We start from the raw sequence: 11,256 nt of genomic DNA, 5'->3' as shown, positions 1-11,256 counted from the left end.
TACAGATCTGGTTTATCCATAAGTTGCAGTACAGCACGTGGCCATGCAGGCTTTGATTATTTAATTGACTAACGGGCACTATGGATTACCTCCGTCCGTTACGCACAATATCTCGGTAGCGACTTTTTGTTTGGATTTTGACAAAACTTCTAGGATGATGTGCGTCATTACTCCGTTCCTGTATTTTCAAAATGACATTGAACGGCCTAAGGGGGCGCTAGACCGCAGGACAGATTTGGACCAAACTCGGGGTCCTGATGCATCTCACCACCGCCCAAGAGGGCTGCTGCTATCAAAACAAAGCGATACTGGTTCCTGATTGGCCCGGATAGAGACAGCATTATTCGTCGGTTTACCGGACCAGTATCCTAATGAATTGAAGTCACACTGTGGGTAATCAAAAAATTTATTGAAGCATGCAAATTTGCAGAGTCCTTATTAGGAATTGTTTTTCTGCAGACACATTTTATAATGACAAAAAAACAAAAAACAGATGGTAGCTAAAAATAGGCCCATTGTGCAGTCCAGCTGCAGAACACGAGAACAAATTAATCTTGGGAAAGGGAATCTCACATTTCACACTGCATAAAAAATAAAAACAAGGGTGACACTTGGTATCATAAAACAGCATTTTATTGTATTAGTAAGATGGTGCACATACACGTCAGCTGTGATTTTTCGATTGGTTTCAGCTGCTGTTGTAAAGTCATGAAAAACTCAAATATGCATTTAGAATCAAATCCCTGTATTGATTTGAGCATGCCCACAATGAGTTAGGAATAAAAATGTCTTGGGTGTAATACAACTTACACCGTTTGATCTGCCTTGACAAATGGCATCTTGATTGAGACACCATGAAAATAAATCTTTCAAAGAGTTATGTACAATGTTTGCCAATATCAAAGGAAAATCCTCTTTTTACAGGACAGAACAAGAGCAGTAAATAAAGTTAAATCTTAATCCTCAAAACTCCTCATTTTTACAGCATAACCAACTGGATTCACTCAAATTAATGTGTATGAAGACTTCTGACTACTACAAGTGTGACGTGTGCGTTTCCCCCTTGGATCTCAAAGCAGGGTCTGCAGAGCCTTTGGGGTCTTTGAGGGAGTCACAAGCAAATTCCAAGATGTTATTACACTTAGAAGTTAGCATAATGACATAATGTACTGACAGAATAGCTACTCTGACTGTATACAGGTGGGGGATCAGGTGGGGATCTAGCCAAATGCATATTTTATTTAAAAGTCCTTGGTGGGAAATGTTTTGAGAAATGTTTGCCACACTTGCCTTTTATCATTCGATCATGCCAGGACACATTAACTGGGCTGGTGGGAACATTCCCAAATTGGATTTTCCTTACATTGCGATACAATTGGCCTGACCACCTTGGGGCAAAAGTCACATTGAAAGGACAAGTGTAACCGTGGCAAACGATTTATACATCTTGACATCAAGTTATAGAGCATTGTACTCCACACACTTTGATGGATCAGTTGAGAAGTGTTTCTGGCAGATGGTCATTAGCCTCTTCAGTCCCTGTGGAAAGAAATTGTATATTGAAATATACAATACAGGGCCTACAACATGTTACTATATATTTTTTCTTAAGACTTGATTTGGACAGGATTAGTTTTACAGGGGGATTTGGGGTAAAACAATTACTATTGGAGCATGTGTGTAATTTTAGTTCTGTCCGATCTGCCATGTCAGTGATATGTCAGTGATATTTAACATTGCGTGTAAATGCACTAGACACTCCCATCCACTGTTGCCAGGTTGGTGACTCTAGCAACTTTTCAGACCCCCTGGTAACATTATTTCTCAAAAGCGAATATCAACACATCTTGTTTTCAACTTTTTCGGTACAGCTGATGCCAATGCACGTACATGTGTGCTACTTGCTTGTACAATCATAAGAGGTCTGATGATTACAGTGCTGTGGGAGTACAGAAATCTCTCTCTGCAAATTATCCATTAACATTACAGATGTTGTATATTAACAATTACTTTACACACATTGTCCTGAAAACTAATCCTGTCCCAAATATGTACATAGCTTTAGACACTATCTGCAGGTTAGAAGTCTTGGGGTCTCACCTGGATGTATTTTCTCTGAGTTTCATCGTTGAGAACATGGGCCACATGTTTGGAGAAGATCTTTTCTCGCCCTGTACGGGCGTGGATACCCACCATGGTCACACCAATAGGCCAGGGAGCATTACCAATGGCCATCTGCAGATATGCATCATTTGCCTGGAAAAACACACACACACACAATGTCCATTTTATGACCCCAAATATCAGCAAAATTGTAATAATAAAACAAAAGAATAAAGTTAAGGGCAACATGGGCAGAAACACTATATTATATTGACAAATATTATCATACCTTGACATATTCTCTCTCCAACATGAATTTGATGATGTCTGTGATTGACTCTTTGATGTCAGCTGGTAAACTCTGAAAGAGGTAATGGTCAAATAATAAATCAAAAACAACTAACACGCACTAAAGTCAAAACATGACTACATAAACTGGTCATATTCCTGTAGCTCGTCTCCTCCTCTCCACATCGTTACCTTCTTCCTCAGCTTCCTGAAGAGAGGTTTGAGGTAGGACTCGGTCTGTGAGTGGGTGGCGCTGGCCAGCTTGCCCTGGACACTGCGCTTCACATGGTCCTCTCTGCTGTTCAGATCTTTGGCCCAAACACCAAGAAGAAACTACAACACGATAACAAGAAAGGAATATTAACAATAATGTCCTACATATATATTCTAAAGTTATATTTATAAAGCGTCACAAAATGATCTGCAAACAGGCGCTGTACTTGAATAAAGAAAAATAACATGAGTTGCAGCCACAAAAACATTGTAAACATTTATTATCCAACAGCTCCCTCTAGATCCAAAGGCAGAGCATGACATTGCCAGTCTTACCCTCAAAACTTTGTCAATAACATCCTGGTCTCCGTTATCATCTCCTGTGCCCAGGGTTTTGCCAAGAGCCTGTGGGAGAATTTCATAATGAATTAGAACCTTAACTATCCCTACAAAAAGCATAATTAACTTTGACTTTTATTGTTAAACTAGTTTAGAAACATTTTACACCGCTCAGCGTGCGATTCCTGTGAACCTTTCAAGGAACATTCATCATTCATGATACAAAATTAGAAACTGTTCAAAATGTACCGGGGGAGAGATGGTCAAACCTGAAAAAAATAAATAAATGCAAAAACATACCCACCCTCCCCAACATTAAAAATATTTTCACCAGAGCCTCCCCTAGTATTTGAAAAAGGTAGCAACACCCTCTCCCTTTCTGAATAAGGATTACCACCACTATATATTGACAGAGCTTGCCTAGGCCTACCTCGATCAGGACAGTCTGATCAGAGGATCCAACGCTGCATCACCTGCTAACATCATATACACTTCTGATCTTCATGAAACTGAACATTAATTTCCTGATTGCACACTAGCAGAAACCACTCATTTGTTTATCAATGGGCCTCATGCAGGAAGGGATATACAAACAAATATTCTCTTATTTTTGTTCGTATCCACGATTTGTTCTAATTTTGTTAGTACCCATTGATTTCTGGGATTCACCAATGTTTTATTTTACGAGTGGTCGAGAGCACTCTTACCAAAATAAGAAAAAAACATCTTGTTTTCACAGTCCACAAATTGTTTGTCCAGCGCAAGGAAACATACGTTTTAAATTTGAGGAACATAAAAAAAACGCATGAATATCATATAATCAAATTTAGATTATTATACGTTTTAGAGTAACTATAATGATTGGATTATTACATTTTTGGGCTAAAGAAATACTATTGGTCCATTGATCCCAATTAAGACTATAAAAACCCTTGGATGATATTGTGTGCGTTCAGCTTCTGAATGGCTTACATACTGCTCTTAGATGCTTTGGCCATCCAGGCCTTACGCAGAGAACGCGTTTTTAGAGATCGCACAGATCTATTTGATGAGACGGATGAATGGCTGCTGAGCCGTTTCAGATTGCCAAGGGTGCATCCCAAGTCTCTTATTTGATATTTCCTTGCTCCTCGATCCTCGCTTGAACCGGAAGTCGTTCTGGTCCGCCATTTTGAAGGTCGTCCCAAAGCTCTTATTTCTGCTCCGAGGAGCGAGGATCGAGGAGGGATCTCTGAGGAGCTATGAGCGAGGACACATGAGAGCAGCCGTCCCAGAAGACTTTCAGCTGAACGCCATGACGTCAATTACTCCGCCCCTACATCTGGCAAATTTGAATGAGATGGCAGAGTACAATTCAAACAGTACAAGCGTAAGTGCCCATTATTTTATGCTTTTTGATATATAACGTTAATGCAAGAACATGGGGAACCTAAATTACGTTTATTTCATCCACAACCCGTTTTGTCACACAGAAACGGACGTCGCTTCACATGACGCTTCGGAGGAAAGGACGCCTCATTTCTCTAAAAACATATTTCCTCATTTCCTCTCTCCTCGGATGGTTTCCTTGCGTCTCTCCATGCATCCTCGGTGGGAGGGACTAAGACGCAAGTGAGGGAAACGTGGATGCAATTTAAGAGACTTGGGATGCACCCCATGAGCACCTCTCCAATTCTTGGCCATGTGCCAGAGTATTTGCACACGGCACAACGCCTGCCCTTATATGGTGTTTAGGGGGCGTTACCTATGCTAATAAACAATCGGCCACGCGCTTCCAATTTATGATCAAGTGGGATTCATCATTCAGCACACCTGGGTAAGAGCACATTTGGTTAAGAACGTTTGGTGCATCTGGAGTTGACTTCTCTTATTTTTTCTCTTAACAGAAAATTAAGAGAAAATATAAGAGAAATTTAAGAGAATGTTGCTGCATGAGGCCCACTGATACCTAATTTCAACAAAATGAAAAAAAAAAAGGTCTGCCAAGTTGTCTACAAAATTTCCCGCTTGCGAATGTGCCAAATATGTGCGTCCTGGCTCCTGATGCACTGACAATTTTGTCCCCCTTAAGTTTACTCCATTAAGGTATAGTTCCTACTCGCTCACTGTTCACAAGCCAGCTATTTACATACTGTATATGAACCAGGGTTGCCAGATCTGGAGAGAAAAACAACAGAAAAACAACAGACTGTCCCAAAACAAGTAGCTTGGCTCTTGACACAAAGCCCAAAACAGCCAACCATGTTTTCGCTCATTTAAACACACACTTGAACAGGGTTTTGTGACAAAATATTAATTACTTACTGCATTACAATATACAGAGTAATTACAGAGAGTAATTTATGGACAGTGAAAATTTAATTCACTTATTTATTTAGGTATTTATGCCATTCTTTATAGTCAGTACTCTTGTGAAGCCATCGTAAACCCTCAAGTGTGGTCTAAACTCATCACTTCTTGTATGCTGTTAAAAAATACAACTTGGTAGGGAGACAAGGAGACAGAGAGAGACAGAGAGAGAGAGAGAAAATGACAGCAGTTAGTGAGAGGCTGCTATATGCGGGTTCTACAAATTGCCCAGGTAGCAGAATTCGGCAGCAGGTGGGGATGATTGACAGCTTATATTTCATCTGAGACCATCGCACGGTTTTGTTTCTTATTAGGCGGCCAAGCACAAACAAGTTTGAAAAAAAAGCGAGGATATTTTAAAAACAAGCCCAAAACTAGAAGGGCACTCGGAGAGTGCAGACCTCCGCCAAGGTTCGTGCTATTATTGCTTGTTCGTGAGTCGGATCCGGATCCGCTCCAACATTTAATGGGTTCTTCCTTGGCCTGTGCTACACCCTTCCGTGAAGTTTCATGAAAATCGGGCCAGTAGTTTTTCCGTAATCCTGCTAACAGACAAACAGACAAACAAACAAACAAACAAACGGCACCGAAAACATAACCTCCTTGGCGGAGGTAAAAATGCAACCCACAACTGCCAATATACTGAAAACCAGGAGAAAAAAGGCACAGCCCTCCCCGGGCCCAATTAAAAAAGAGACCAGCCTCTCCCTCAGCAAGAAAAAAAAAAAAAAAAAGATTAAGAACTCTCTCCCATTTTTGACCGTACCTCTCCCCAGGTAAATTTTGAACAGTTGTTTAATAGGTAATTTTTAACAAATGGGAAACTGCACAATGCTCACTCAGCCCCTCACTTATTTGAATCAAAACATGAGCTAACTGAACAATAACTCTTTAATAGGCGAGTCCCATTCCTCCTCCCCGACCCTGTGCACCGTACCTCCAGTTCTTCTATCGTTGTGTTCTCCTCATGCACTTTCAGGTCGAGCTGTGTGTCCACTTCTCCATGCTCTGTTCCCCCAACAATCTCATTCAGGTACTGCTGGTCAATCTTGTCCATGGCTGCCTTCAGGTCATTCCTCAAGCCCTGGGGACAGAGGTGAGCAGCAAATATCACCATAACCATCTCTTAAACATTGTGCCTAAAAATAGAGACAATGAAATCATTGCTGATATAAGGTAAGGATTCAGATTAAAATATGTTAAAAAAAACTTAAGCCCCTTACACACTGGACTAATATGGAATATGTGGGTGGAACGTCAGTGTCGACCCCACACAGTGACTCTGTTCAAGGGTCGAGAGACAGGGTTGAAACATGGATCCGCGGTGTGAAACACAGTGTGAGACATAAGAGCAATAACAGAAGATAACAATATCCACATAAATTCCACCTTTCTTCAATCCAGGAGCACTTGAATAGGGTTGTATGGTGTCATGTTAATAGTTGTGTGAAGCTTTTGTTTGGTGATTGAGTAAATAAAATCAACCTCAAAAGTTCACAGAACTTGACCGAAGCTTCATGTTATACGCCATGTTGAACACAATATGTAAACACTTCTGCTTTTGAAGACACTACAAGGTGACAGCCCATAGAGAAGTGACCATTAAGGAATTACACTTGTGTACACAGGTCTGTCACGGGTCAGGTGTGAATGGTAGGGACATCCGACTTTCCTGTGTACAAGGCTCGGTGAATTGCTTCCTACACAGGATGGATCTGGATCAGCATGTCAGCATGTTCCCGGGTCAAGTGTCTGAAAGGGTCATGAGTCCAACTCCCAAGAGAGACGCAGTCCTACCTTGTTTACTTCTGGGGCCAGAATCTCAATCTTCCTGAGTCTCTGGAAGGCATCGTAGTCCGACTCTCCAAACAGCCGGACTGGTTCCCCTCGTTCTCTAAGCCGCCGGATTACCTAGGCAACCACAACGATGCAAAAGACACGTTTGACTTCATGTAATTTAGAAGGAAAGGTTATCAAGAGGGAAGTGTTAATATTATACGCTGACTCACCTCCTGTCGTGACAGTGTCATCGGCAGCTTTTCTTCTGTTAGTTCCAGCTCCAACACTGGATTGGTTGAGCTGGATGGCTCATCTTCCTCTTTCTTATCAGCCTTCAGGACAACATGAAGGAAATGGAAATATACTGTATATAGGTTAGAACTTAACCATGATAATACATCATGTGGAAAGCCAGAATCTGATTATATCAAAACATATCTCCTTCCTGGACCAATTAAAATAAAATGAATGGAACTGGGGTGTGTGAAAGATCAAGCGTGTCAGGTTTCATTGCGAGATGAAACCTAAGGATTGAAGAGGATGTGTGTCACTCTTAGATTACTGAATTGTACACATTCAAGTCCCTATCTGACTCACCTGTAGCCCCTCTATAAAAACAAGTCAAGTCAAGCTCCTCTAGAAAAACCAAGCCAAATAACTTACCAATGGAAGCAAGCATATTGCATATCACCGTTCATCTCATAATTTTCATACTGTGGCATTCCGATGCTGGCTGCACCACCTACAGCCTAACCACGGGCAAAAAGTGTTCAGTCTTTTCGCAGCATAAAGCACTGCAACAAGAAAACTTCAAATGTGCTGCCAGATCATGCTTTCAAAGGCTCATGCATCTCAGCACTCTTAGATTGTGGTTGAGCAGCACAATCTAAAAGACCGAAGAACAGAAACTGCTGACAAAAAGCCTTCCAAATGCACAATGGACCTTGCTCAAATAAACATCTTAGGCCTTGCACTGAAAGTAAAATAGAAATGTAGTTTTCCCAAGAGCAACTGTTACAAGGCAATGCAAAACTAGTGACACAAAACCAGGGAAAACTGAAAGTTGGTACAACTAAACGAGCTGCTGTCACAGATTAAGATGCAACATAAAAAGCGCAGCTTGATAACCAAGTTTGTGTTTTTTTCAGTTCGGTATCTCATGCTGAAATCCACACTGCAGCTGTGTCCCAGTTTGGTTTTGTGGCTTCCTTTCCTTGTCTCCTTGTTTTCTGACAAGTTATAGTTGCTGAGTTTGTTAATAGTTTCAAACACTCAAGTGATACAGCAACCTGGCATATACGCCCCCTGTTGCAGTGTTTGGTGGTTAAATAAAAATTTAATTTGTGAACAATGGTGGAGAATTAGACCAGGTTGACCTGGGCCATACGGCATTCTACCTTTATCGTGCATGTACCCTCTAACCAGATAATTTGTATAAATTAATTCAAATACTTCCATGTGATTGACTAGACTTTCTGACACTAACTGCGTTGTCCTATGAGAAAACAATCTATTTGGTATCAAAGCAGATGAAAATAAAAGCCAAGAATTATTTGCAACCAAGAGAAGTTGAAGTATCATGACTTCAACTGGAAAATAAAGACGTCTCCACCATGTTATTTAGGCCTTAATCATCACCAGTCACCAAAGACTGGTGAACTTTGAGAGAAGGTGCCAAGGAAGGGGAAGTTTTTGGAACACAGTATATTTTATCCTTCCATCATGCATCCTGTCAGCAACCTTCACTGCGCAATCCCATACCTGGCTCTCGGGAGTCTCTCTCTGAACCTACAGATGCAGGCAGCAGTTGCAGGTTGGGGAGAAACAGCACAGTAAACACAGACACAAATACTGATTTACACCTGAGCAACGCCTGAACTTTTTTGTATCTTCAAAATAACACCAAGCTTAATTACGGTACAGTGCTGGGTAGGCGTGGAAGACTGGCTGCTGTGAATTAAAACTTAAGTGGAGAAAGACAGGGATTTAAGCAGATGGAAAATAACCTGTGTGTGTGTGTGTGTGTGTGTGTGTGTGTGTGAGAGAGCGAGAGAGAGAGAGAGAAAGATCTTGATGACAACCAAACTTACCTTATATCCGCATCTTTTGTAATACTCCTCTTCCTCCTTGCGTGCAAGATCAGATCTTTTGAAGAACTTTTTTGTATCCTGGAAACAGAGAGCTAGTTAGCTTGTATTCCACTTCTAACCAAATCTTATGTCCAGCATGATGAATAGTTCATATCATGCATGTCATGTGGGCATAACATACAACCTCACTGAGTCTGTTGAAATGCCTTGTGTGTGAGGTTAGTGGAGGTCCGGTCTGGAGTGGCATGAACACTCACTACTTATTTTTGCTTCTGTTTTATTATAATATTGTGGAAAGATCAAATATTAAATAGCTAACGTATCTATTTAGCACCATTAGTGTTGTTGATCATTCTTTTTCCATATAGGAGAGAGTAATGTCAAACTGCATGCCAGCATCTGGCTAGTTCAACATTTATTAAAACCAATGCTTTGGACAACGAAATATCTGAAAAACAAATTTTGAAAAATCTTACTAGAGTAAGTGTGACAGTGGATTAGAAGTGTGCCAAAATAAAGACTGAAACCTAACAATTTGAAGAAGTCAATTTCTACAAGGTCTGTAAGTTAACTGCCAAAATAAAGGAGACAGTTGAGTAAATGAGGGAAACTATACATACTACTACACAATCTGCCAATCAGTTCAATGTATTTATATTGAATGTTTTCAGATGGTAGGTAGCCACCACAGCTAATATACAAGAAACACTGGTGACACTTTCTGCCATTTTTAAAATATATAATACATGGTTGTGTATGTTTACCTTACTGCCAGTTAGCTTTAAGTCTATGTCTAGCACAGTCTCGCTTATACTGTATGTGAGGCCCAGTACTTGCCTGTACCAATACGTCAATCAATACGTATAACCTTGAAAATGTTAAAAACATCGATGAGTCTGAAAAGCCAACTGTGATTGTGTTTTTTAAGCGAGCTAACTTCTAGCAACAATGCTATCTAAGAGTTAGCTAGCAAAAAAAGCAAACCTATCAGTCACTCACATCAACAAGCAGTTTGTCTTCAATAAGTTTTCTCTTCCTTGCGATCTCAGCTTTGAGTATATCCATTTCGATAAAATACTATTGTCCGTTATTCTTTAATTTCAACAAATAACTAGACAAAAAGAGAGATAGCCGCGACGACGCAAACACGAAGACGCTTGACCCGGAAGTTATCCTCTTGCGAAACAATCATGGAATTTCAGAATAAAAGTCCCCGTATACGTCTGAAAAAGCTCCTGTTTTTTAAAGGCATAGTGTTTAACATCTGAAGATATTTCAAAACGGGTGATATAGTCAAGTCAAGAGCACATTTCATACACAAGGCAACTCAATGTGCTTTACATTTAAAAAAATAAATAAAAAATAGGCTACATATAAAAGCACAGACACATAAAACACAAGGAAGCAGTGACAATACAAGATCTAATCATATGCTAGCGTAAAAAGAAATGCATTCAATATAAACGCATGCAAGCGTCCATTTCTTTCTTCCTGGACAAATTCATTCACAAATTCACTGTGTCCTAATTTTAAAGCTCTGTGATAGCCTACGTCTGATATGCGTTGGATGGTCAATTGTTTATTTGTGTACGTGTGCGTGCGTGTGTGTGTGTGTAGTACATGCACACCAATATAACAATTTATGAATTCAAGAGCAACTCCAAAACTAAGCCCTCCCCTTAGGGCATAATTTAGCGCATTATTCCACAATAGAAATACGTGTTTAAAACGTGTTTGTGTGTGTTATCCTCTGGCTACATGTATGCATTTAACATGATTACTTCTTTTGTTCAAAAGTCAAATCCAGTGCCACAACTGGTCTTCGGCCTTTATTCTCCAGCTATCAATGAAAGGAAATAGGTAAAAATTATTTCCAAATAGGATGATAGTGTACAGTAAATAAAAAATATTACATGGGCTCATATGTTTGTATTATGAATAAGGTTTTCAAATTAAACATAAAATGGCGGTGTTTACAGGGCACCTGAGTATTCATAAACTCCTATAGAGCTATATGGATAAAGTGGAAATGTTCTACCAAAGTGAAACATTTCTTTAAGGCCTAGTGCAGTTGTGTGTAGCATGTATGTTTTGA

General features: G+C 40.1%; 1 protein-coding gene across 6 annotated transcripts; it reads right to left on the bottom strand.

Moving 5' to 3' along the window:
* Positions 1 to 615: 615 nt before the first annotated feature.
* Positions 616 to 10,314, bottom strand: prpf18 (PRP18 pre-mRNA processing factor 18 homolog (yeast)). Of its 6 annotated transcripts, XM_071537661.1 has the most exons (11): positions 10,161 to 10,314; positions 9,162 to 9,239; positions 8,833 to 8,859; positions 7,302 to 7,403; positions 7,090 to 7,203; positions 6,230 to 6,376; positions 2,941 to 3,009; positions 2,584 to 2,724; positions 2,393 to 2,464; positions 2,101 to 2,256; positions 616 to 1,539 (listed from the first exon to the last, which is right to left on the bottom strand). In XM_071537661.1, exons 1-11 carry the CDS (start codon positions 10,224 to 10,226, stop codon positions 1,459 to 1,461), a joined length of 1,053 nt encoding a protein of 350 aa, XP_071393762.1. In that variant the 5' UTR covers positions 10,227 to 10,314; the 3' UTR covers positions 616 to 1,458. The 6 variants fall into 6 exon arrangements, with proteins under 6 accessions (XP_071393762.1, XP_071393770.1, XP_071393752.1 ...); XM_071537669.1 differs by lacking the exon at positions 8,833 to 8,859 and having other exon boundaries at positions 7,302 to 7,394; positions 9,153 to 9,239; XM_071537651.1 differs by lacking the exon at positions 8,833 to 8,859.
* Positions 10,315 to 11,256: the final 942 nt, after the last annotated feature.

The sequence above is a fragment of the Centroberyx affinis genome, unplaced genomic scaffold (genome assembly GCF_046629955.1).
Source record: "Centroberyx affinis isolate AG114_WGS23_722 - 3 ecotype Tasmania unplaced genomic scaffold, CSIRO-AGI_Caff_v1 ptg000189l_1, whole genome shotgun sequence".
Classification (NCBI taxonomy): domain Eukaryota; kingdom Metazoa; phylum Chordata; class Actinopteri; order Beryciformes; family Berycidae; genus Centroberyx; species Centroberyx affinis.
This window is presented reverse-complemented; position numbering and strand designations above follow the sequence as displayed.